Source organism: Erythrolamprus reginae, chromosome 1 (genome assembly GCF_031021105.1).
Source record: "Erythrolamprus reginae isolate rEryReg1 chromosome 1, rEryReg1.hap1, whole genome shotgun sequence".
Classification (NCBI taxonomy): Eukaryota; Metazoa; Chordata; class Lepidosauria; order Squamata; family Dipsadidae; genus Erythrolamprus; species Erythrolamprus reginae.
In genome coordinates, this window is record NC_091950.1 from 356677588 (window position 1) to 356704967 (window position 27380).

The following is a 27380-nucleotide window of genomic DNA, read 5'->3' on the forward strand; positions in this document are numbered from 1 at the left end:
TGTCCTTACTTGAATGGTTTCATTGTGGCGATTTTATTTAATACTTTCCTCCATCCTTTCTGTCTCTCTTTTGAGGATAAAGATGTTAAGACATTCATGAACTGGGAGAGCCATGTTAACAAAGTTAGTCAATGTATAGGCATGGCAACAAAGTCAACCAATGGGAGATAATTACTTCTGAGTCTGTGCAGAGAATCGAAATTGAAACTTTAGTTTAAGGCTGGGCGTGGCCTGGTCTCCAGAGAGCTCTCTTCACTCTGTGCTTATCTGCTCTGCTGAAATGAAACTAACTTTCCTGCTTGTGTTTACATTGAAGAAGAACTCTGCTAATGGCATTGTAAATTCATCTGTTACTATATTTATAAAGAACTTAATGAATCCAGCTGAATTAGTTATCTGTGTGTGCTTCTGGTTTTGATTTTTGCAACAAACTGTAATAAAAGAGTATAGAATCAAGCAAGCAAGTGAGTAAATAAGAGACCACAACCTTTAAATAGCAAAATATTAATTTTATGATATGAAAATTTTCCTTATTCCAAGCTTTTTAAGCCATGAAATTTACATTACAATTACAAACAGCAGGTGGTTTTAGGTTCATCTGAGATCCCGGAGATGAAATAACGAAAAGTGTTAATCCGCCTTCTCAAATAGAGGCATGAATCACTCACAACACACACAGGCAGAATGTTTCTGTGCAGATTAGAAGGAATTGTGACAGCACCAGCATTACCTTTTGCAAGCTTCCCCTGCCCATTATTTCAGTGCCCCCAATTGCAAGACAGGATTAGCTTCAATATATAAAGAGGGCACCAGGTTGACATTTTAGAAGCAATCTTTGTCTGGAAATATGCACAATAAGCATATAGGAAGAATCATTATTGTGATTTGCAGAATTAAATGGCATGTGCTGAAGAGAGCACGAGTTTAAACAATGCTTCCTTTATACTTTAAATAGTTAACATTGACCTATTGACCTAGGAATGTGGAGAGGATTTTCTATGGTCCTTAAAAATGAACCAACACATTGTAAGAAATATTACTGTTTTTGTTAGCATATCCTGGTTTCTTTTAAGTTTTTAATCAGGTGGCAGACAGGGAAAATCACAACTAATTCAACACTTCCCCCTTCCTTCTTTCCTATTTCCCCATCCTGCTTTTAACAGAGAAATGCAGCTTTTATTTTCTTCCTGCAAGCATAGAACCAATTTTCTATAATGCCACAAAGTATGAAATCATTCATCAAGACTGCTAGGTCAGTGTCAGGTGCCGTGAGAATTCTGCTTTGTTTCATTAAGACCCAGGTTTGGATCAATTTGGGGTTCAGCTAAATTTTATGTACTTCCTACTACAAATCCATATTCATATCTAGGCCGCTCTCAATTTCAGTGACATCACTGATTTTTGCATTGGTAAAATTCATTCCCCCCCCCACCCCTTATGATTTCTGATCTATCCAGTGATTTTGCTAAAATTGTTCTTACTTAGCAACCTCCCCAACCCAACCCAACCTAGAGAGAATGCTGTCAGCAAAAAAAGGAACAAAAGTGTCTCTGCAATCAATGTCATCTTGTCTTCTTCAAGTTTCTGTAAATTATCTATGGTTAGTTAGCTCAAGTGTTCAGTCCTAACGGGGTAGATGAAGAAGGTGAATTCGACAAGAAAACAAGAAGATACAGTGGTACCTCATCTTACGAACGCCTCTTCTAACAAACTTTTCAAGATACGAACCCGGTGTTTAAGATTTTTTTGCCTCTTCTTCAGAACTATTTTCACCTTACGAACCCAAGTAGCTGCTGCTGGGATGAAGGGGTTTCTTTTCCCCCCTTTTTTTGAAGAAAGAAAAGGGAGGGGCGGCTTGGAGTAGGAAACATTTTGCAAAGAACAACGTGCTTGCAAAGGAACTGAAAGGGTGTCTTTTTAAGAAAGAAAAGGGAGGAGGGAGGGGCAGCTTGGAGGGGGAAAGACTTGGCAGAGAATAGCGTGCTTGCAGAGGCACTGAAAGGGTGTCTTTTGAAGAAAGAAAAGGGAGGGGCGCCCCCTTGCCTTTCTTCCTTCCCACTCACCCTTTAGCCTAGCCTTGCTTCTTCCACCCGCCCCCTTTAGCTGCTCCTCCCTGCCCTCTGTTCACTTCCCTTCTAAAAGTTTGGGATTTTCCTGAAGGATTTGCAAATTAAGTTCGTAACATGAAGTACCACTGTATAATTAATACCAGAAATTGACGAGTTGGAATGTAGAGGTTAGATCATCATGTGATGTTTCCCCCCATCCACTAGGCCATCTGAGAAAATGGGAAGAAGGTACATGCTACTCTCCATGTACTTTCCATTTTGTATTCTCCTGATCCTTCTTCATATCAGTCCTGGGGAAGTGATAGGATGTAGTTACGTGCTGAATGTCTGCCCTCTGCTGAGTTAGACTGGAGAGTCTTGTCCCGCCTCCCTCCCCAGGGGACATTTGTGATGTCTGGACCAGGTCCTTATATATTGCTGTTTCTGAACGAAGCCTTGCACTGAAGTTCAGATAAATATTTCCTCTTTTTCCTTCATAACACACATTAGAGTTGAAGAAAAGTTCAAGATTTCACTTTCTTCTTCCGTTTCCCTCCCTCTCTCTCACACACATTGGTCTTAATCACACCGCATACAATCTCTATTGCACAAAAGCAGGATTCACATTCACATGTGCAATATAATAGCGTATTTCGAACTTATTTCAGAGATGTGCTTAGTTATATCAATTCAAAGTGCAAGATTTGTTGGCTTTTTCTAATTTTCCCCACCATGGCCATTCATCTGCTTTTATGAGATTCAGCTTCTCTTTTCTCTATCTTTCTTCCATTAGAATCACCTTGCTCACTTATTATTTTCCAAGGGTTTTCAATAACCTTTGTAACAGTCAATTAAATATTGCACTTATTAATTTCAGAACGTTTCCTTCTCATATTTTGCTTCAGCTAACAGATGAATGTTACTGAGAGATATTTCTAGATTAAATTGTGGTGTTCGTAACAGTTCACACATATCACCTCAACCTGGGATAGTTACTACTCTGGTAAAGCCAGCACTTATGAGCTTTTCTTTAACCTCAGCTCAGCACAACTGCACGTTCTTTTTCTTTGACCTGCCCCACAGAAAAGCAAGCCCATACCAATCCCTAAACTGGACAACAGCCTTGCCAGTTTCTGATAAAGGTCCTTCCAGATGAGTTTGATGATGGATTGATAGATGAGGTCAGGACATCACCATTTCCCACCGCTGACTCATTGCTGTGCTTTCACAGGGGTTAATGACCACTTCTCTCATGTTTTCACTGCTATCTCCCACCATTTCTGTGTCCAGGCAATAGCGGGTTGCCATATGCTCAATGTGAGAACCAACTTTATTCCAGCGCTATTGAAAGAAAAATGGAAAATTAAGATTAACCTTATCCTATTCTTATACAGTGAACCCTCGAGTTTCGCGTCCTCAAGGATCGCGAAAGGGCTATTTCGCGAGTTTTCAACCCGGAAGTAAACTCCACCATCTACGCATGCGTGCCCTTCCACGCATGCGTAGATGGTGGAGTTTCCCCGCCGGGCAGAGGCTTCCCTGGGTCTTCCCCCTCTTGCCCCCGTAAGACCCCAGCGGCGGCGCGAGCAACGGCGTGGGCGGGCGGGCGGCACGCGCGGGGACACCCCAGCTCGGCTCCCCAGCTGGGAAGCGGCCCCAGCAACAGCGTGGGCGGGCGGGCGGTGCCCGCGCGCTTGGAGACATCGCAGCTCGCTCCCCAGCTGGGGAGCCGAGCTAGGGAGTCCGGACCGCGCGCGCGTTGCTGGGGAAAGCGCGCGCGCTTGGGGAATCCCTAGCTCGGCTCCCCAGCTGGGGAGCGGAGCTAGGGATTCCCCAAGCGCGCGCGCTTTCCCCAGCAACGCGCGCGCGGTCCGGACTCCCTAGCTCGGCTCCCCAGCTGGGAAGCGGCCCCAGCAACAGCGTGGGCGGGCGGGCGGTGCCCGCGCGCTTGGGGACATCGCAGCTCGCTCCCCAGCTGGGGAGCCGAGCTAGGGAGTCCGGACCGCGCGCGCATTGCTGGGGAAAGCGCGCGCGCTTGGGGAATCCCTAGCTCCGCTCCCCAGCTGGGGAGCCGAGCTAGGGATTCCCCAAGCGCGCGCGCTTTCCCCAGCAACGCGCGCGCGGTCCGGACTCCCTAGCTCGGCTCCCCAGCTGGGAAGCGGCCCCAGCAACAGCGTGGGCGGGCGGGCGGTGCCCGCGCGCTTGGGGACATTGCAGCTCGCTCCCCAGCTGGGGAGCCGAGCTAGGGAGTCCGGACCGCGCGCGCGTTGCTGGGGAAAGCGCGCGCGCTTGGGGAATCCCTAGCTCGGCTCCCCAGCTGGGGAGCGGAGCTAGGGATTCCCCAAGCGCGCGCGCTTTCCCCAGCAACGCGCGCGCGGTCCGGACTCCCTAGCTCGGCTCCCCAGCTGGGAAGCGGCCCCAGCAACAGCGTGGGCGGGCGGGCGGTGCCCGCGCGCTTGGGGACATCGCAGCTCGCTCCCCAGCTGGGGAGCCGAGCTAGGGAGTCCGGACCGCGCGCGCGTTGCTGGGGAAAGCGCGCGCGCTTGGGGAATCCCTAGCTCGGCTCCCCAGCTGGGGAGCGGAGCTAGGGATTCCCCAAGCGCGCGCGCTTTCCCCAGCAACGCGCGCGCGGTCCGGACTCCCTAGCTCGGCTCCCCAGCTGGGAAGCGGCCCCAGCAACAGCGTGGGCGGGCGGGCGGTGCCCGCGCGCTTGGGGACATCGCAGCTCGCTCCCCAGCTGGGGAGCCGAGCTAGGGAGTCCGGACCGCGCGCGCGTTGCTGGGGAAAGCGCGCGCGCTTGGGGAATCCCTAGCTCGGCTCCCCAGCTGGGGAGCGGAGCTAGGGATTCCCCAAGCGCGCGCGCTTTCCCCAGCAACGCGCGCGCGGTCCGGACTCCCTAGCTCGGCTCCCCAGCTGGGAAGCGGCCCCAGCAACAGCGTGGGCGGGCGGGCGGTGCCCGCGCGCTTGGGGACATCGCAGCTCGCTCCCCAGCTGGGGAGCCGAGCTAGGGAGTCCGGACCGCGCGCGCGTTGCTGGGGAAAGCGCGCGCGCTTGGGGAATCCCTAGCTCGGCTCCCCAGCTGGGGAGCGGAGCTAGGGATTCCCCAAGCGCGCGCGCTTTCCCCAGCAACGCGCGCGCGGTCCGGACTCCCTAGCTCGGCTCCCCAGCTGGGAAGCGGCCCCAGCAACAGCGTGGGCGGGCGGGCGGTGCCCGCGCGCTTGGGGACATCGCAGCTCGCTCCCCAGCTGGGGAGCCGAGCTAGGGAGTCCGGACCGCGCGCGCGTTGCTGGGGAAAGCGCGCGCGCTTGGGGAATCCCTAGCTCGGCTCCCCAGCTGGGGAGCGGAGCTAGGGATTCCCCAAGCGCGCGCGCTTTCCCCAGCAATGCGCGGGCGGTCGGGACTCCCTAGCTCGGCTCCCCAGCTGGGAAGCGGCCCCAGCAACAGCGTGAGCAATGGGGTGGGCGGGCGCGAGCAACGGGGTGGGCGGGCGAAGGGCGGGCGGCAGTGGAAGCAAAAACACCATCTGCGCAAGCGCAGATGGTGTTTTTACTTCCGCACCGCTACTTCGCTAAAAATCGATCATCGCGAACGGAACCCTCGCGATGATCGAGGGTTCACTGTATTTAAGAAGCTCTTCCCATTAAAATATTAACGCTGCTGCAATGATCAGGACAGTATTTTTCTGCAGGCAGGCAAAGGCTGCTATCTCTCATTATGGCATAATAGGGAGGAATGGAAGGATGTTAGAGTTGAAGAAACTCTAACAAACTCTAAGCAAAACATCTTCAAGCAAGCAAGCAAGCAAGCAAGCAAGCAAGCAAGCAAGCAAGCAAGCAAGCAAGCAAGCAAGCAAGCAAGCAAGCAAGCAAGCAAGCAAGCAAGCAAGCAAGCAAGCAAGCAAGCAAGCAAGCAAGCAAGCAAGCAAGCAAGCAAGCAAGCAAGCAAGCAAACAAACAAAATTGCAGTTTCCTCCCCAAAAGGCACTTTTAGGACAAACATGACCTGGATAATTGAGAATCTCTATAGCCTTTCAAGAAAAGTGTAGCTTGCTCCAATCCATAGGGGTTACCTGGGGAGCACTCTGATCATTGGACCAAATTGAATTCCTAGCTCATGCTTTATTAAATATGATAACTATTGAATTGCATCTTGAGTTGCATCAATATGGCAAACAAGGAGAATAATCAAGTGGAAATTCAGTGCCCAAACTTCAGGAATTTTGCAAAGTGCTCACAGCAATGTGGGTTGCACTATTTTGTTGTTGTTCAATCACTTCTTTGTGATCCAACCGATAATAGTTCACTAGGATTTCTATTCATGAATGTTTGAATTGTTCTAAGCTCAGTTTGGTAATTTCAGTAACAACATCTAATCATTTTATCTTCTGTCAGCTTCTTTCTAAGAATTTATACAAAGCCAAAGTATTACTGAAATATGTGCAAAATATCTTCTCATTGCCCAACATTTACAAAAAGATGTTTAAAAATCTATCAAGTGTTAATATACATGTATGTATGTATATTAATTGGATTGATTTACTACTGTCTCTTTATATATGCTGTGAACCGCCCCGAGTCCTCGGAGAGGGGTGGCATACAAATCCAATTATCGTAAACTTAAACTTATCTGCAAACATGATAAGCATGAAGCATTGGATACGGATGAAGCAATAAAGTGTGTCACACATTTTGGAGTAAATGTTTCATAAATGTGCAATCATTTGTTGGCAAATGACTCATCATGATGAATCCCATCTGGTTTAGCCTAATCTTGCACCAATTTTTGGAAAAACAATCATAGTTCGCTATTGAACTGTTGCCACAACTTTGCTTATAATTGATATAATTTTGCTTTTAACTATTGCCTCTTAAATTTTAAATCAAGCCCAATGTGAGATATGGTTGTTGATAGCATGAGGCATCAACATTTGGCACCTAGACAATATGATGTGACTAATTTCCAGAGCGTTGACATTTTTAACTGTTCCATCCCAAACAAAACCAAGTAATTTTTTATATTTTTGAAATGATTTTCTATGACCATGTGGTTTCCCCACCTCCACACACATTACTACTGTTAGCATGTGCCATGGTCCTTCTGTATTATCAGATAAACTCTGGTAAATCGATAAAAAGAAATGAAACAAAGAAAGGTAAAAAACACACACCCTCATATCAATACTAGTACACTATGCTGGGTTCAACAACCCCGATCTTGGTCTCACCTGCTTGCCATCCCCTTCTTTACAAGGCAAAAGCATCACCTGGGAACCTGGGAAGAGGGTATGTATGGACAAGCATAACTGTTGAAAGTGGATTTGCTGGTTATATGTATATGTCCATTCCTGAAAGAAAGAAGAATGCATTAAACATATTTTATTAATTAAATTCATTGCATATTACATTTTCCTCTCCTATTCAGTGTTAATTTCTTTCCAATTACTGATTTCTCACTTTTGAAGAAATCATTAAAACCACAACAAATTCATTTATATGAGTCTATTAACACTCCAGTAGGTTTCATAAAGTCAGGACTTTGGTGGGAGGATACAAACTTTGCTGATTTATTCACCATTAGGCCTTAACATGGTTACAATGTGTGACTCTCAGCACAAGACTGGAAAGAATCCAGGCAAGTATCAACATTTTTATTTATTAAATTCATATGCTCCCATCTCACCTCTTGTTGCCACAGCATATGCCTCCTCACAATACTTATTAGGGATTCAGATGGCTCTGGTTTACTTCCAGGATTGGCTCTCCAGTTCATCCTCTGTCTCTATTTCAAGCTGCTTTATGTAAGTTGTTGAATGAGTCATATGCGGAGATACTCCTACTACTCGCCTCTAAGATCTCAAAACACTTTGTCTCCCAGTCTTTTCCCCCCACTTCAGAAGGATCACCCTTTCCTTTTTCCTTGCAAGCCTTTTATTCTTTATGTTTAGAGACTGAATTATATCCCATCATTGCCACCATTTGTTGGGGTTTTTTTTCTTCATGTGGTACAGTACACAGAAATAAAGACTGTATTTTCCCCACCCAAAATGACTTCATTGTGCAAAATTAAACTCATGTGTTCCTGTTACCATACATTTACAAGTATTCTATTTCTATTCTTGTTTAATCCATACATGTATGAATGACCTTGGGGAAAGAGAGGAGGGCTGTCTAGAAAACAATGAGATGAAAATGGCATGAGCCCGCAGTCACTGTGTCTTACTAACCACAGAAAGAAATTGTTCTGTCTGGGTCACTCCAGAAGCCAATACCAACCCAAAAAGAGAAGCCAGACACACTGGTAAAAGGCAAAGGCAGTTTTATAAATTTCAAGAAAAACACAGGTAACAGAAAATGTCCTTCCAAACAGGAAAATGCTGTATCTTCAGATATATCCACGAAGGCAAAAGTCCATGCAGCAATACAGAATTCTTGCTGCCAAGCCAAGGCTGTAGATAGCAGACCTACACCTCCCACGGGTCTTCCAAAGCTGCTGGGCCACAAGCCAGGAACAGAGACGCCGAGAAACAAGACAGGATAATGCAACTCCAAACTGATAACACTCCACATGGCTTCAAGGGCTTGCCTGCCTTTTAAACCCTGCTAAGGAGGACCACACCCAAGCCCAGCTGTTAATAATTCAGTGCTGATAATACTTCTTTAATTGCTCCTTTCTTTGATCTGACCGTCTCTGTCGCATGTCAATGACGGCTTAGGCGTCATCACCTAATGACTCCAAACTACTGGCTGGGGAGAGCCCCCCCCCCGGGGCTCTCATGCTGTTCTCCTTCATCCCATTCCTGATTTTCCTCCCCCCCCGTCCGACTGTTCAGCCCCCTCCTCTTCGCTGTCATCCTCCTCCGGGCATGGAGCCAGCCGGTCCCTGAGCAGCCTCAGGCTGAACCACAACAGAAATTAGGAAAGACTTGCCCTAATGGATCACGTAGTTAAAAGTAGAGGCGTTTATGTTAATTTAGCCTTACAATAAAGTAGAATTAATTTGTCTTGCCATACTTCCTGTCTGGTTTAACTGGGAGGGCTGCCAATAATTCCTACCTCTGTGTTTCTCTTCCTACATTAAAACTATATTTCTTTATCTTAGCTATTTCTTCTTTAAATCTTCCCTTTCCCCCCAGGTTTTCAGCTCTTGTAGCCAATCTCCATTATTTGCATATGAAAACTCCTTTTCATTCCTTTATAAACTTGCAAATAGACTTTTCTCTCTGCTCCTCCCTTCGCAGTACTCAGAGTCCTCTATTTCTGGAGATGGTTTATAGAACTCCGATTGTGGGTTTGTGGGATTGCTTGGGTTTGCAAAACTCTTGTTCAGGCATTTTTCCTCCCCCATCTCTCAGCCAGTATTGAAGGTCCAAAAACTGAAATTTTCTCTCGCTCTCTGAAGACAGCTGTTGAAAGGTTTGCTTTTGGGTCGCTCTTCTCTGGGCTTAATTCTTTTGTCAGGCCCAAGCCATCATTTGAGTAGAGACTTTGGCCTGCCAATATTAAAGTAGTTCTGTTGGAATTGGGGAGAGGTGGTTAGATGAGAAGGGAAAGTTACTAGCCACAACACATTCCTTCCAGGAGATTCAAGGTCATTTTTTGTTCAGCACCAGCTGAAAGATGGGGATGGACCATGGATGCTGAGAAGACTGGAGTGGTCCACGTGATGAACTTGTGGGTGTGGGGATGAGGGATGGACCTTAACCTGGGTGGAGAACTGTAGGAAAAGTTAGTATCAGTTTGACCATAGTCTGTATCCCAGATGGCTTCATTAATAAACTGGAACCTGGAAGAAGGCCAAGGTTTGGACTAAGGCAGTGATGGCGAACCTTTTTTTCCCTGGGTGCCACAAAGGTGTGTGCCATTATGGATGTCTTGGATGTCTGTGGATGTCTGATTCAATGTCTTGGGAGGGTGAAAACAGCCTCCCCTGCCACCTGGAGGCCCTCTGGAGGCCAGAAATGGCCTGTTTCCCAACTTCTGGTCCCACAGAGTCGGCCTTCTTCGGGTCCCGTCGACTAAACAATGTCGTCTGGCGGGACCCAGGGGAAGAGCCTTCTCTGTGGGGGGCCCGACCCTCTGGAACCAGCTCCCCCCTGAGATTAGGATTGCCCCCACCCTCTCTGCCTTTCGTAAACTCCTTAAGACCCACCTCTGCCGTCAGGCATGGGGGAACTAAAACACCTCCCCCTTGCCCATGCTGTTTTGTTGATTGATTGACTGTGTGCCTGTTTTTATATATATATTGGGATTGTTTTATGAAATTACTAATTTTAAATTGTAATTAGATTGGTGGGCATTGGATTTGTTATTGTGTACTGTTTTTTATTATTGTTGTGAGCCGCCCCGAGTTTTCGGAGAGGGCCGGCATATAAATCCAATAAATCTAATCTAATTTTATGTTTCACCCTCCCCCGGCTCCAAAGTCTTCCCTGGAGCCAGAGGAGGGTAAAAATGCCCCCCCCCTGGGCTCTCTGGAAGCCAAAAACACCCTCCCAGAGTTTCTGTGCAAGTCAAAAATCAGCTGGCCAGCACACACACATGAGTTGAGCTAAGACAACAGCTCGCGTGCCAGCAGATATGGCTCTGCATGCCACCTGTGTCCCCCCTTGCCATAGGTTCGCCATCACTAGACTAAGGTTTATTTCTCAGATGTTTACTGGGACGTAACATCTTTTCTTTGGCACACCCATCCTTGACCCACTTGTTTTTAGTTCCCTATTGTAGAACAAACTCTCCAATTAGGGAGAGGGTGGGGCTATTTTAACCCACCTTCTAAGGTGGCACCAAAACTCTGGTTCCTAGGAATGAATTCGGTCTTCCATAGACAGCCCTTATCTTTCACCCTAAGTTACTCTGCTAGATTAATATGAGCTAGAGATTTATCAGCAAAGATACTGAGTCAACTAAGATAATCATTTTGTGTTTTTAGGCAATCTAAACTGAGTCTAGAATAAATGTGCACGTTGTGCTATTAAGAGAATGCTCTGCAGAGCTAATCCCCTTTTATTTCTTGACAGTGCTGCTGAAATGATTTGCAAATAATGAAATGCTGCAAGTTCAGGCAGCTACACAACAGCTTCTTCTTGTGTGCAATCAATTCAGAACAAGATTTCCTCATCTCTCACGTATGCAACCATTTTTAAAGCTCCCGGATAGGAAACTGATCGTTGGATTTTTGAAAGGAATTTTTGTCTTTCTTCTGGATGAATGACCAGGGGTTAATAAAGATGTTTCTAACTGTTATCTGTTAAGGGTACAGTGTTAGGAGAAAAACAAGGGTAAAACAAGGACATGTTGGGTAAGTCACTTCCATCCCACTCCCCTTCTGCCCTCCTTAGTGAGTGACATCCCTTAAGAAGTGATTTCATATTTCCATCTAGGGTCACCATCTGGTTCACATCTGATTAAATGGCAAGGGAGAAAAAAGGGTGTGATACCAGGCAAAAACAGATATGTTAAGAAGAGCCAAAGATGATACTTCACGTTCATTTCTAGAATTCATTTTGAAGCTGAGGAGCAATGACAGGTGTCACCTTGAATGATGTTAGAGCCTTGAAAAGTTGTCCCTAGCCTCTGACAGTGTTAATGTAGCTGAATTTTCTGTATAGAAAATAGTTAGCATGCAGAACCCTTTCTTGGAGCATGAACCTTCTCACACCTCCCCGTCTTTCTCTATTTTTTCCATACTCAATTTCAACACTTTTTTTTAAACTTTCTTTAAAAAACCCAAAAAAACTAGAAACAAGCTTGCCTTCTGACAAGGCTAAATGCCTCTGCGACTACACCATGTTCTTCTGCAAATATTCTTTCCACCAGATATACAAAAGGAGTTTTCAAGGCTCCCTTAACGCATCTGGTGATGCAGTAAGAGAAGCAGCATTGTCAGGGTATTTCTTCGAGGGGAAGACACGTTCATTTAAACAAAGAAGAGAAAAAGGTTAGAGACCAAGACAATCTCTCTGCATTGGCATAGGGCAAGTTGAAAAGACAAGCCAAAATGCCCTTCTGCATTCAATACCTTAAGATGCCCTTTCATTATCTGGACTATACAATGGCTGGAAAAGAAGTACAGTGGTACCTCTACTTATGAACTTAATTCATTCCGTGACCAGGTTCTTAAGTAGAAATGTTTGTAAGAAGAAGCAATTTCCCCCATAGGAATCAATGTAAAAGCAAATAATGTGTGCGATTGAGGGAGGGTGGAGGCCCTGTTCCTCCCAGGAGATTCCTAGAGAGGCCCCACGGAGGCTTCTCCACACCTTTTCTGGTCCTTTTTTCTCCCAGGAGATTCCTAGAGAGGCCCCACGGAGGCTTCTCCACGCCTTTTCTGGTCCTTTTTTTCTCCCAGGAGATTCCTAGAGTGGCCCCACGGAGGCTTCTCCACACCTTTTCTGGTCCTTTTTTCTCCCAGGAGATTCCTAGAGAGGCCCCACGGAGGCTTCTCCACACCTTTTCTGGTCCTTTTTTTCTCCCAGGAGATTCCTCGAGTGGCCCCACAGAGGCTTCTCCACACCTTTTCTGGTCCTTTTTTCTCCCAGGAGATTCCTAGAGAGGCCCCACGGAGGCTTCTCCATGCCTTTTCTGGTTACAATTTTGGAGGCTCTGGTTTGTAAGTGGAAAACGGTTCTTGAGAAGAGGCAAAAAAATCTTGAACACCCGGTTCTTATCTAGAAAAATTTGTAAGTAGAGGCATTCTTGGATAGAGGTACCACTCTATTCAGCTTGTATTTCAGCTATTGCTCCCAAAGAAATACAGTGATCCCCCGATCATTGCGAGGGTTCCGTTCTAGGACCCCTAGCAATGATCGGGTTTTCGCAAAGTAGCGCTGCGGAAGTAAAAACACCATCTGGGCATGTGCAGATGGTGTTTTTACTTCCGCAGCGCTAGCGAGGAGCCGAAGATTGGGGTTCCTGGGAAGGGGACTCAGCTGGGAAGCGGCGCGGCTGTTTTAAAACGTCGCCGCCGCCATGGGGGGCTTGCCAGCACCCCCCCGGACCCCCAACCCGGGTTTGGGGGGCTGCTAGGAAGCCCCCCATGCCGGCGGCGACGTTTTAAAACAGCCGCGCGGCTTCGCAACTGAATCCCGAAGACAAACGTCAAAGGCGAACTTCCGCATTTGTCTTCGGGACTCATTGGGAAGCGGCGCGGCTGTTTTAAAACATCGCCGCCGGCATGGGGGGCTTGCCAGCACCCCCCGGACCCCCAACCCACGTTTGGGGGACTGCTAGGAAGCCCCCCATGCCGGCGGCGACGTTTTAAAACAGCCTCGCGGCTTCCCAATGAGTCCCGAAGACAAACGCGGAAGTTCGCCTTTGACGTTTGTCTTCAGGACTCAGTTGCGAAGCCGCGCGGCTGTTTTAAAACATCGCCGCCGGCATGGGGGGCTTCCTAGCAGCCCCCCAAACCCGGGTTGGGGGTCCGGGGGGGTGCTGGCAATCTTTTAAAACAGGTGCGCGGCTTCTCTGCTGACTCCTAAAGCGGGGAAGTTCACCAGGAGTCAGCGGAGAAGCCGCACGCCTCTTTTAAAAGATCGGAGCCAGCCTGGGGGGGCTTTCCAGCAACCCCCGAGCCCCCAACCCGGGCTTGGGGGTTGCTGGAAAGCCCCCCCAGGCCAGCTCCGATCTTTTAAAACAGGCGCACGGCTTCTCCGCTGACTCCTAAAGCAGCAACCCCCGAGCCCCCAACCCGGGCGAAGGGCGGGCGAGCCGGGCGAAGGGCGGGCGAGCCGGGCGAACGGCGGGCAAACGGTGGGTGGCCGGGCAAAGGGCGGGCGAGCGGCGAAGGGCGGGCGAACAGCGGGTGGCCGGGCGAAGGGCGGGCGAGCGGCGGGTGGCCGGGCAAACGGCGGCCGGGCAAACGGCGGGCGAGCGGGTGCTGGGGGGGCTTCGCCCTCCCGCCAGCAAGAGGGGGAAGACCCAGGGAAGCCGCCCAGCAGCTGATCTGCCCGGCGCCATCTACGCATGCGTGGCCATAAAAAAAGGGCGCGCATGCGCAGATGGTGTTTTGACTTCCGGGTTTAAAAATCGCGATTTAGCCCGTTCGCAATGATCGGGGTCGTGATACCCGGGGGATCACTGTATTCATTTAGATAATGGAGGACAAGCAGTGGTTATTGATGGCTTCCAGTTTGGCCCATTGTGTAAGATAGATTAATTGTCCTGGAATTGTTGCCTGCACAACAGTGTACATTCCTGGCAATCCACCATTCAGCTATGGGGGAGTGGGGAAAGATTGGGGAATTTTAGATAGAAATAAAGCAGTGAATGCATTCAAATGATTCTACTTTTTCTATTTTGATTCATTCAATGGGACATACCAAAAATCCTTAGCTGTACTATATCCTATGATTCCATCACAAACTTAATATTGATCTTCCTTGACCTTTTGTGGGCATTTAAAGCAGCCCAACCCCATCAAGCTAATCACTGCAAATATTTTTGCCTGCTGTTATATCTACCTTTTTCTTGGAAACTGCACAGCTAGAAATTCACTGCTTGGAGAACTGAGAATGAGTGCAATTTTCTTGTGTTGGGGACAACATTTCCTGCATTCCTTGTTATATAATCCACACACTTCTTAGCCCTTTCAAATGCTGAGTGATGGAATTGATGGAGTGCAACTCTTTTGGGGTGGGCAATATGAAGCAATGATCCCTTCTCTTAGGCCTTCTCCATCTGTTTATTTCATTTTATTATTAGAGTTGGAATGGACCTTGCAGGTCATCTAGTCCAACCCCCTGCTTAAGCAGGAGAGCCTGCACCATCCCAGACAGATGGCAGTGCAATCTCTTTTTGAAAGTGTTGAGTCATTCACAACCTCTGTTGGCAAGCCATTCCCCTGGTTGATCGCTCTCACCATCAGAAAGTTTTTCCTTATTTCCAGGTTGAATCTCTCCTTGGTCAGCTTCAATTCCATTGCTCCTAGTCTGGCCCTCTGGTGCCCTGGAATAAAGTGTGACCCCCTACTCTCTGACAGCCTCTGAAGTATCTGAAGACTATCATGTCCCCCTTGGACCTCCTCTTTGCTAGACTACCCTTGCCCAGTTCCTGCAACCTTTCCTCATATGTCTTGGTTTCCAGTCCCTTTATCATCCTAGTACTTTCTATACTTTCTTTAGAGTTTCAATGCCTTTTTTAATTATGTGGTGACCAAAATTAAACGCCGTGCTCTAGGTGTGGTCTAGCTAGGGCATTATAGAGTGGTATTAGTACCTCCCTAGTCTTGGAGTGATGCAGTTTAAGATTGTGTTGGATTTTTTAGCCGTCACTGCACATCTCAGGAAAACAACAGGATTGGAAAACCACAGATGTGACAGAAAAGATAACATGCTAGAATGAGCTTTCCTGGGCACCTTCTTGCCCTCTCAGATAAACAGAATCTTCTCTAGATGAAGTTTGATGACAGCCATATGCTTGGGGGAATGTAAAAGGTTTATCTCTGCATACAATCCTTTATGTGCTCCCTGAAGCATATTATAGAGATACTTGGCACTGGGGAAGCAGCCAAATAGTTCTATCATCAGGATAAATCTTTCACAAGTTCATATAAAAATATCACACTAACTAACAGGATGATGATTCAATCCTGTGACAAGGTATTCTGAGAGACAGGCTGTGGAATACAGGGGGGCAGGGGCAGGGAAGAAAGGGGTTTTGGAGGAGGAGGAGAGGAAGAAGAAGGAGGAGGAGGCAGAGGAGAAGAAGGAGAAAGGAGGAGGAGGAGGAGAAGAAGAAGAAGAAGAAGAAGAAGAAGAAGAAGGGAGAAAGAAGGAGAAGAAGAGGAAAAAGGGAGAAAGGATAAAGGAGAAGGAGAAAGGAGAAGGAGACGAAGGAGAAAGAAGAAGGAGGAGGAGGAGAAAGAAGAAAAGGAAGAAGGGAAAAGGGAGAAAGGAGAAAGGAGAAGGAGATAGAAGTAGAAGGAGGAGAAAGAAGAAGGAGAAGGAGACGAAGAAGGAGAAAGAAGAAAACAAGAACAAGAACAAGAAGAAGAACAAGAAGAAGAACAAGAAGAAGAACAAGAAGAAGAACAAGAAGGGAGAAAGGAGAAGGAGAAAGAAGGAGAAGGAGGAGAAAGAAGAAGAAGGAGACGAAGGAGGAAGAAGGAGAAGAAGGAGAAATGAGAACAACAATAATTAGAGACTGCAGTCCTTCTGGCTTTCAAAATGACAGGGTTTTTTTTCTGAGACCTTATAGAATCATTTCATTGCTGCTGCCACCAATGTGTTGAAGTGTATCGAGGCCTAACAGGCTTCTCATTCCTTTTCTATAGCTTGTCAGGTTTTTTGGAGCTGCTAATGATTAATGGGTTTATAAAATGAATCCCAGATTCAGAAATCTGTTGCAAGAAGGTTACTACTGCAAACTTTAATATCAGCTGATGCTGTGCTCTAATGGAAAGCAAGTGCATCAGCCAAAGAGTGACATCTTCATTAGACAAAAGCAGGGCAAAATTATGATCAATTATTTACCCTCCAATGCATCTCTTTGGCAAACTGCTAAATCAATCAATTGCATTTCACAAATGAGACGTAAACAAGGCCAAAGAATGCCAAACAGTACGCTCAGTCCCAGGAGTCTGCAATCCTAGGGAAGAAGAGATTGTGAACCACTTTCTGCAGACGCTAGGAGGCAATTATTTGCTCAGTGGAAAAAAAATGACTGTGGGGAACATGATTGATCCTTATTTCATGACGTATTATTGGAGCATTTTTTCAGGATGAGAAGTGGAGGTAGCCAGAGAAAGGAATTGTTAGGGGGCTCTGAGCAAAAAGGGTGAAAATTCTTCACAAATAATAAATAAATACTCAAACACATAATAAAGCTCCTGATTCAGATGAATCTGAAAAAAACATAAGAGCAATATTACACTGCTAACTAGAGCATACAAAACATTCACCACACCAATTCTCAAATACAGCTCACTTGTCTAGAAACATAGAAACATAGAACATAGAAGTCTGACAGCAGAAAAAGACCTCATGGTCCATCTAGTCTGCCCTTATACTATTTTCTGTATTTTATCTTAGGATGGATATATGTTTATCCCAGGCATGTTTAAATTCAATTACTGTGGATTTATCTATCACGTCTGCTGGAAGTTTGTTCCAAGGATCTACTACTCTTTCAGTAAAATAATATTTTCTCATGTTGCTTTTGATCATTCCCCCAACTAACTTCAGATTGTGTTCTTGTGTTCACTTTCCTATTAAAAACACTTCCCTCCTGGACCTTATTTAACCCTTTAACATATTAAATGTTTCAATCATGTCCCCCCTTTTCTCCTGCTTTCATACCATTTTTAAAAAATAAATTTACTCAGCAAGCTTTAATGTTTTGATTTTCCTCAGTTTCTCCTCTACTATTTCCTCTATACCTTTTTTAAACCTTTCTTTACTGTTATGTGGTTGTTGTAATATTTTAAATAACTTAATCCAAATAACACATGGATTAGAAAAATGAAAACAAAAATATTCATAGGTTGGCAAACACTGAATACATCAAATTTCACTACCCCCCCTCTTTCTGGATATCCACCCCCAATTTGATACTTACAAATGTGTTGGGGCTGTAGCTGCCATAATTAGTAGCTATTAAAATCTTTGTGGGCTGAATTTTGGATAATTACAGTTTAATACATGTGGAAAATGCTTGGTTATGAAAATATATAGTGGAAGAAACATTAACACAAACCTGGCCATAGTCAAACAGAAGATTTGGGTATGTTTTTCTCAGATACAATTCACTTCTACTCTCAGAAGCAAACTGAAAACTAACTGTCTCTTTCTTCTCATTCATAAATTGTTTCGGGAGTTTGCAAGCAGCAATCCAATGCTGACGTATCCTTTGGGGAGTTCTTCACCAGGTCTGTTTTTAAAGAGTTTTGGCACTGAGAAAATGTATAAATATGTCAATTGGATTTCTGTTCTGCCGGTGTGTCTCAACCGCCCGTAATTACAGGGTAATTAGTCCAGGAAGACACACACCACACGATAAAAGGAAAACCCAAAAGTTTTTATAAACAGAAAAACAGAAACAGCTCCCTTTTTAAATGTCAAAGGGATTTTCTGGTACACACAAGGCACAGGTTAAATGCAGTCCAATTGCTCACCCAATAACTGGGAAATTGAGACCAATTCTAACGTCCAGAGAGTCCACACACACAATCCTAAACAGCAAAAACCATGATCTTGACAATGATAAACTGCCATGAGGCTAACACACCAGGCTGCACTTTTATCTGTAGCACTAATTACAGCAGCCCCACCCAACCATAGGTGGCCTCATTTTCTCTTGTAATAATCCTTCAGTTGTTGTCTCCTATGCATCACTCTGCGCATGCGTGGATGTGTCATTAATTCTTGTTCAGAATCCAGGGATGATACAGATGACTGATCTCCTCCAGGGCTGTCTGCCAAACTCCCCTCTTCCCTGTCACTCACGCTTCCTTGGTCAGAGGAGACTTCGTCGGCAGATTCTACTGGGAGCAAGACAGGCCTGCGGCATGTGGATGTCTCCCCCACCTCCACCTCCACATTCCTTGGGGCAGGAGCTGGGCCACAGCTAACCACAACAGATTTCCTTGTACCTTTCCATGTAAAGTACACAGCCTGATGTAAGATTCTGAGAGTTCTAACTCAAGGTTTTCACGGCTGCCTTATTTTCTGAGTTGCTACCTATGGAGAACAGCAGGTTTTTCAAGGACATGGTTCTTCCCAGAGAGGATTCTGAGGATCTACACAGCCTATTATATCCCTTGGCATTAGAAAATATTTCCTGCAAAGTCATTTTTTCAGAGACTTTAATTATTAAATACTGGAAACTGCTTGGAGGGAAGTAATAAAAACTTAAAGCACCCTGTGACTTTAAAAGAGTCACTATAAAGAACAAGATCCCTGCTGTACAAGCTATCATTATTTATTTATAAGGCTAATGACTGGCTAATGGCCCCAAAAGAACAAGGGAGATAAAGGCTAAAGTGCTGGAGCAACATGTATGGTCTTTCGCCAATGATCCTGTGAACCCCGACCACAGCAAACAAAGTAGTACCATCAGTATTTTAGTCTGAATAACAGCATATGAAAAAAAAAATCCATTGGCTTTCTGCTTTATGTGAAAGTTTCTTCCTCGTGGACATTCATTAAAGCTAGGGGCTTTTTACCATAAATCAGAAAGATGTTCTTATGGGTCTTTGTTTAATGACGGGTACTGCTGGCAGAAAAAGCTCTAATGTGTAATATTTCTCCCCACCATTAATTTGACTGTATGTCTGAAACATATTTCCTAACACTATGGAGAGTCTCCAGTTATTTCTACATCGAAAATTGTTTTTAAAAAATGAAGTAATAAACGTTTTATACTGAAGATATTGAACTGCACTGAGATGAACAGAGTGTCAGGCCGAAGCCAGAATGCTTGGAGGTTTTGGCCTACCTTATTATGCTATGACATATTCCTTTTAGGTTTCCAAGGCCAGCAGCTGGCCAAAAGCTGCTGGGTGTTGTGGGATACACTGGCAGAAGATGTGTGGTTCATGTGATGGGCTTGTGGGAGGAGATGCGAGGAGATGAACTCTAACCTGGGGGCAGATACCTTAGATTCAGGTTTTTCCAGTTGTGCTAACATGGTCCTGTTAATAAATTGGAACTTTAAAGAAGCCTTGGACTCTGATTTGTTTCTCAGATGCTATTTGGAACACTGAAACAGAGCTCATCAGAACTTTATGTTTCATTCTTCAGTGACTGCAACAGGATCACGTGGACCACCCAGAAAAAATAACGGGGGAAAGAAACCTATTGTTTGCCATATTCCTAGATAAACAAAACAATCATTCGTTTCCTGAACAGTTGAAATTTCACAACAAAGGCTCTGTTTTCACAAATAGTTGTGAGTCTTTATTTTTTGCTAAAGTTAAAGTTACATATTCAGTAGAGGTAGTCCTCGACGTACGATCACAAGGGAGCCCAAATGTATGTTGCTAAGCGGGACAGCCTTTAAGTGCATTTTGTCCCATTTTATGTCCTTTCTTCCCATAGTTCTTAAGTGAATCACTTCATTTGTTAAGCTGGTAACAGAGTTGTTAAATCAATCCAGCTTCCCCATTGACTTCGCTTGTCAAAAGGTTGCAAAATCACATGATCCCGGGACTCTGTACTGTCATAAAAGTGAATCAGTTGTCAAACACCTGAATATAAACCATGTGACCATGGAGATGCTGCAACGGTTGTAAATGTGAAAAATAGCCATAAGTCACTTTTTTCAGTGATGTTGTAACTTTGAAAGTCACTAAATGAACTGCTGTTAAGTCGAGAAATCCTGAATTCTTACATAAAAATATAATTTTAGCATGGGTGGAGAGGGAAGATAGAGCATACCTTTGGATGTTCCTGTGGTTGTAGGCGGCACCTAATTGTTTAATCTGTTCCAAACAATACTTTCTGATTGACACTGCATATTTTCCTTTTGCTGATTGGGGGAGAACGAGGTAAGCTTCATTAAGCTCCTTTTACTTTAATAGGCAATTTAATATTGAAGGAGCGCAGAGTATGAACCACATATTGCTTCAATTCAGTACCTTTTTTTTTTAGAAATAGGAAAAAGAGTAAATAGGTCTGAAAGATGAGAAGAATTTGTAACTCTTTAAAAAAAATCCTCTCTTATTTGTGAAGAACAATTATGGGCCAAATTAGCTTGGTGGGGTTTTTTTTAAGTACAAATGGTTCTGGGATGAGCTCCTCTTGAGATTTATGCAGCATGAATCTCAAGAGGAGCAATCTAAAACATTGTTTCCTGATTGCTTATTTGACCCCTATGACAATCATTAAGTGTTGTACCTCATGATTCTTGACAAATGTATATTTTCCTTTATGTACAGTGAGAGCATATGCACCAAAGAAAAATTCCTTGGGGGTCCAATTACATTTGGCCAATAAAGAATTCTATTCTATTCTATTCTATTCTACTCTACTCTTCGGAGTCTTCGGAGAAGGGCGGCATACAAATCTAATTAATAATAATAATAATAATAATAATAATAATAATAATAATAATTATTATTATTATTATTATTATTGTTGTTGTTGTTGTTGTTATTGTTATTGTTACTATTATTATTATTATTATTATTATTATTATTATTATTATTATTATTATTATTATTATTATCTACCCTACCCTACCCTACCCTACTCTATTCTATTCTATATACGGAATATAAGTCAATCAACTATGGAAGTTTACAAAGGATGATTTAGGTCAAAAAGTGCCAATGGGGACAATCTACCTCCGCTGTCCCCAGCCTTTCCATTCTGGTAGCCCATCCAGCTTGGGAGAGGAGGTGTATGAGTGGCAGGTGCATCCACGCATGCGTGGCTGCATTGGTGTGAGCAGCTGGCACACACACTGTCCGCTTTGCATGTGAACGGAGGGTACTAATGTGCAACACTCCACTTTCGCAAACAGAGGGCATTTGAGTGGACAGTGTCTGTGCTAACACATGAAGATCCACCTGCACATGAGCACAAGCTTGCAAGTTTGCACATGAGCACAAGCATTCTCTGCTCAAGCACCTTCCACTTGAATAAGTGGTGCTTCATGCATGTGCTTTCCCATTGCTTGTGCAACCCAGTAGTGGGTGTGGTCCACAAGTTGTGGATTCCTGATCTGTTTCAATGATTGTTGTGGACCCCTGATCTGTTTCAATGATTGTTGTGGGGAGAATTGTCAATGTTATGTCCTGGACTTTGAGCTCCTGTAGGAAAAATAGAATACAAATCTAAGTGACAAATAATACAGGGTATTTCTGCTGGAAAGACTGAAACCCCTTAAAGCTAAGACATTTAAGATTCTGTTGTGGTTGGCTCTGGCCCAGCTCCTGCCCCAGGGAACGTGGAGGTGGAGGCAGGGGAAACGTCAACATGTCCTAGGCCTGTTTTGTTGCCGGCAGAGTCAGGGAGTGCAGTTTCCTCGGACAAAGAAGAAGGTGGGGGTGACTTGGAAGAGGGGGGCTTGGCACACAGCCCAGGAAACCAATCACCATTATCTTCGGTCGATTCGGATGACGAAGTGTTAGATCCACGCAGGCGCAGACTTATGCATCAAAGAGACCAATTGAGGAAGTATTACAGGAGATAAGAGAGGCCACCTGTGTTTGGGTGGGGCTCCAGTAATTAGAGCTGCTGCTATAAATAGCAGAGTGCTAGTTTGGCCGTTGTGGAAGATTATCTGATCGCAGTTCTTCAGGATCGTGCCTCGCAGTTTCTGAACTTTGTGGATTTTCCACGCCTTTGACACCAAAGCAGAGTAAAGTGTGTGTGTGTTTCACTTCGTGGGAAGAAGGAGGGCTGTGACATTTCTTCACAGCTACTAGCTAAGTACTTAAGGACTGATTAAGGGACTTGTACAGCCTACAAGGTTGTTTTGGGGAAGAGTGCTCTTTGCAATACAAAAAGGGTGCTTTGTTTCTTTTGAATTTTGTGATAAAGGACATTGTTTTGAACTTTCAAACGTGTGTGTGTCTGAAATTTGTACCCGTGAATTTTTGGGAGGCTTCTACCAGAGAGCCTGGCAGAACAGATTCTATGCAACCCAAGCAAAACTGCTAATGTAGATGTTTGATTTTGAAAAGGAACAGATTAGTAAATAATGTCCCTGGATTCATGGGAAGACTTAATCACAAGGCAACTTCTTTGCACACAAACTGATCGGCAGATGATAATGTTACATTTCAGAAAAATACTAGCAATGGGATATTTGTCAGGGATCTGACACCTTATAGACATATCTTGTGGAAGAATCTTTTATACATAAACATTTTATAACTTAGCTACCAAGTAGGAAATCAGCTCACATCAGTTCTTCTGATCTGAATTAAAGAAAGCAAATGCACTATTCCAAAAAGCAATTAAAACACCGATTATCTAAACGTTATCCAAGATAAATAGCATTCTGTTTATAAATAATCAGCATCTCAATAACAAGCTTATAAGCACAAGATTTCTGTGAGCAAGAAGCATTAGCAAAGAGAAGACTTTTAAAAATATACAAACTTATATATGTGTCTTAAGATATTTCATGAAATGTCTTAAGCTCTCTACATGGGGCAATCTTTGAAGTGTGTTTGGAAAGTGCAAATCATGCAAAATGCAGCCGCATAAGTGGTCATGGGCCTTCCTAGGCATGCCCATGTTTCTCCAGCACTCCGTGGACTGCATTGGCTGCCGATTGGTTTCCGGATGCAATTCAAAGTGTTGGTTATGACCTATAAAGCCCTACATGGCATTGGGCCAGATTACTTACAGGACCGCCTCCTGCTGCATAAGTCCCAGTGACTGGTTAGGTCCTACAGAGTTGGCTTTCTCCAGGTCCTTTCAACTAGACAATGTTGCTTGATGGGGCCTAGGGTAAGAGCCTTCTCTGTGGGGGCTCCGGCCCTCTGGAATCAGTTCCCCCCCTAGATTTGTACTGCCCCCTTCCTCACCTTCCATAAGAGCCTATACCACCAGGGTTGGGGCTATTAGACTCTAGCCCCCTGACCGATGAATGCTATGTATGTTTGTGGTCTGAGTGGGAATGTCTGATTTTTAATAATTGGGGATTTTAGGTTAATTGGATTTAGGACATTGTATTGTATTGTTTTCATTTACATGCTGTAAGCCACACTGAGTCCTTGGAGAGGGGCGGCATATAAATCCAATCAATCAATCAATCAATCAATCAATCAATCAATACTTCCTATTTTTCCCATGCCTATTTGTTTTCTACAGTCTGGCCCCCTGGAAACGTATTGGGATAGGCTGGCTGGAAAATTTGGAAGTTGTTGTCCAAAGACAAGAATTTATTTTGCTGCTATCAATAAAATTGAAGTATGTTGACTTTTAGAAGCCTTGCTTATAATTCTTACGAAAACTAGAGCTGATATCTTGGTTTTCAAAGATGTACATTCTTACCCAACATACTGTATATACAGTATCATGGAGCACTTTGTTACATGTAACAAACTTTGTCATGGGACAAAGTTTTTTATTTTTTTGTACTGACACTGCTATTTACATTCCATCACTATTTAGCAGTAGTGACATTGCTATTTACATTCCATCAATATTGCAAATCCAATTTGTTTATGCCATCATTTTTCTGATGTCTCTTCTTTGATGTTGCGTATTATTATCATTGATGTTTTAGAACTTTTAATGCTATTTTTTCTTGAGTGCTTTTGTTGGCAGTCAAGAAAATCCACCAGTGGATTTTGTTAATTGAGCATCCTACTTTAATCGCCTTTCCAGCTTTAGTTTTATAGTTTACCATCAGCAAATAAGAATTTTAGCCATCGCCACAATATCATAGTTCAGATAAGGGTAAATGTAAACCCTATGAATGAAGCTTTATGTTCCCTTTCAACCTGCTACATTTTAGAGAAATTACCTGTGCCGCTGCTGCTGCACCTTTGCTGGTGATGCAGGGGTTTAAGATCACCATTGGGAACTCCTGTCCTTCATTTTTCAGGGACTCCAGACATCTCTGTCTCTGCCTAATCATTCCTGTCTGGTACAGTGATTCCTCAGGAATTCTAAAAAAAAAATAGATAAAAGCCTACAGATTAACAATATATTAAATAATTAACGATATCCATTCTGCATGTGTAAGATGAATTGAGTGCATCATTGATTTTAGAAGTAAGACCCAGAATAAGGGCTATCAGTTTTCATCTGTAGCAGGCAACTCTACATTGTAGTTGCTGACAATATAAAAGAGCCAATGCAGTAAAGCAAATTGCTGAATTTGATCTAAAGAAAAGTGACATCAATGTCCTTTTCTCTTCCTTTTGGTACAATTTGATCAAAAATCGGCATAAAATATTTTAAAATAAACAGCCACTAACAATTATCATTAGGAAACCTCATGGGTGATATTCCATTTATGTACTTTGTGTTTTATTCCATTGTGTTGTTTATTATCAACCCATGCAATGGGCTCTTTAGAAGAGAGACAGGATTAAAATGTAACACTGCTAAAAGCAATGGTTTTTCAAACATACTGTATGTCAACTAATTATTTCAAACTTGGGGAACTTTTAGAAAAGCATTTTGACATAGAAAGGGTTAGACTAAAAATGAAGTGAGAAGCCTGAATAATGGTATTAGTGCTGACATTTTATTCCTTTCAGGAATATTTTTAGTTAAATTAGTAAAAATAAGCTAACAAACTAGTAAAAAAACCCAAAGTCATTAAAATTAGTTAAAGTAGTCTAAATCAATACATGTATATTTATTAATTCCCAAAAAAAGAAAAAATATATAATATGGCAATAATCAATACAGGTAGTCCGCGACTTACAACCACAATTACAAAGCAAAATTTCTGTTGCTAAGTGAAACATTTGTTAAGTGAGCTTTGCCCTGTTTAATGACTTTTCTTGCCCCAGCTGTTAAGCTAGTGGCCACACTGCAATTGTTAAGTTAGTGACATAGTTGTTAAGTGAATCTGGCTTCCCCATTGACTTTGCTTGTCAGAAGGTCATAAAAAAGGAATTGCATGACCTTAGGACCAAGCAACGGTCATAAGTATGAACCAGTTGCCAAACCTCTGAATTTTGATCATGTAACCATGGAGATGCTGCAACAGTCATAAGTATGAAAAAGGATTACAAGTCACTTTTTCCAGTGCCGTTATAAACTTTGAACGCTCACCAAATGAACAGTTATAAATTGAGGACCACCAGTAAAGCTTACTTATATACTAAAAAACTAGTAGTACCTAAGCTCTGGATAGACATTTTCCAAATACCATTTGAACGTGTGACATTTCAAGGTCTTTCTCAGTTCCATTCTGCTTTGAATGCTGTTAAAAAGAGCATATTGGAAAATACAGTTATGGCAATGCACCTGGTTACATCTTTAATGGGAGTCAAGTTTTAATGGGTCAGGAAAAAATTAGATTCCATTATAAAAGAATGGAATCGCAAAAGAGAAGAATAATGTAGAAGCCACCCCACTCTCTTATAGTTATTTCTAATGGTAATTGCACATTGCACTGAACCACCATTTTGTGTTAAATTAAAATGTTGTGTGACCCCAGCTATTGTGGTTTCTATCACCAATTTATGGCTTAGTGTTATGCATGAATCAAGATGCTCTGGTTTGCTCAGTAGTGCAGTTTAAACAAATCCCGGCATAGTAGAATTAACAAATGCAACACTGTATGTCTAATATTAACACATAAAAAGAAATAATCAACCTTAAAATAATGTTAAAATGCAATTAATGTAGTCCTAGAGTCTGGGTCATGAAAGATTAATAAGGCAAAATACAGCATGCAAGGTCTTTTCTTGTATGTCGTTCTAATTTTTATTCTTAGGATACAAAGGATAGAAATATATTGACTCTTCTAGCTAGATATTTATGCAAATGGATTCAGCTAATGCACAGAAAGCTTCAGCTTCTCCATTTCTTTTCTCAAAGAAATCTAGTAAATTATTTTATGACCTAACTGCTTTACAGTTCAGAAAATTAACTAACTCTCTGACAGTAGTTGTACTGCTAAAGACGATGCTGTGCTTACTTTAACATGTAAACGTACTGAATTTCCAAAAGAGTTAATCAAGGACGTTAATTAAACTCAGATGGCAACCCCCAGCAATTAGTGTACAGTTGAACCTTTTTTTCTGGTTTTTTGGTGTCTTTTTCCTCGGAATATCTGTGCTGGATGTACATAACCCTTGCTGGCTGTTCTCTCCGATGATATGAGGGCTTTTTTTACTTGTCTGATTAATTTTTCATTTACTTTTTAGCCTTTTTTTCTTTTGCCAACTTGAATCCTTCTCTGAATGCTATAAATTTCTGTTAATTCTATAGTTGATATCAACTTCTGTCCAGTGATGGGCTCCTACCAGTATTGCTAATTGCACGCAGCTTCACAGCTCTGGCACACGAGTGCGGGATCAAGCGCAATTTTGCTTCTCGCATCTGTGCAGGTAGCAAAATGTCGCACATCTTGGTGGGATTTTTGCTTGCCCAGGGAAGCAAAAAAAATTGCTGAAATGTGCATGGATGTGCGCCCCCCTGTGAGATTTTGCTACCTGCACTCAATTAGCTGTATTGGTAGGAACCAGAGGTGGGCTACTGCCCGGATGGGGGGGGACGCAGTGGGGTAGCGAAAATGGAGCTCCACCCCAGAGCACCCAATTTGCAGTGAAAGATGTTGAAAGAAAATGCAGGGCATCCTGCATAAGCCACGCCAATAGTTTGGTAGTAAAAATTTGGCAGCCCTTCACTGGTAGGAGCCCACCACTGCTTCTGTCCCTAAGAGGGACGCTATGTAAAAAACAATGACACAAAAC

The 27380-nt window shown here is 43.8% G+C and overlaps 1 protein-coding gene across 1 annotated transcript in view; it reads right to left on the minus strand.

The window, feature by feature from the left end:
- Positions 1-488: 488 nt before the first annotated feature.
- The window catches only part of GALNT14 (polypeptide N-acetylgalactosaminyltransferase 14), a 414445-nt gene continuing 387553 nt past the window's right edge, over positions 489-27380 (minus strand). The window contains exons 12-15 of the mRNA XM_070734310.1: positions 25799-25882; positions 24467-24611; positions 7273-7392; positions 489-3389 (exon numbers count right to left, since the gene is read on the minus strand). Coding sequence (XP_070590411.1) covers positions 3231-3389; positions 7273-7392; positions 24467-24611; positions 25799-25882 — 508 coding nt within the window. The 3' untranslated portion in view covers positions 489-3230. The remainder of the gene's footprint in view (positions 3390-7272; positions 7393-24466; positions 24612-25798; positions 25883-27380) is intronic.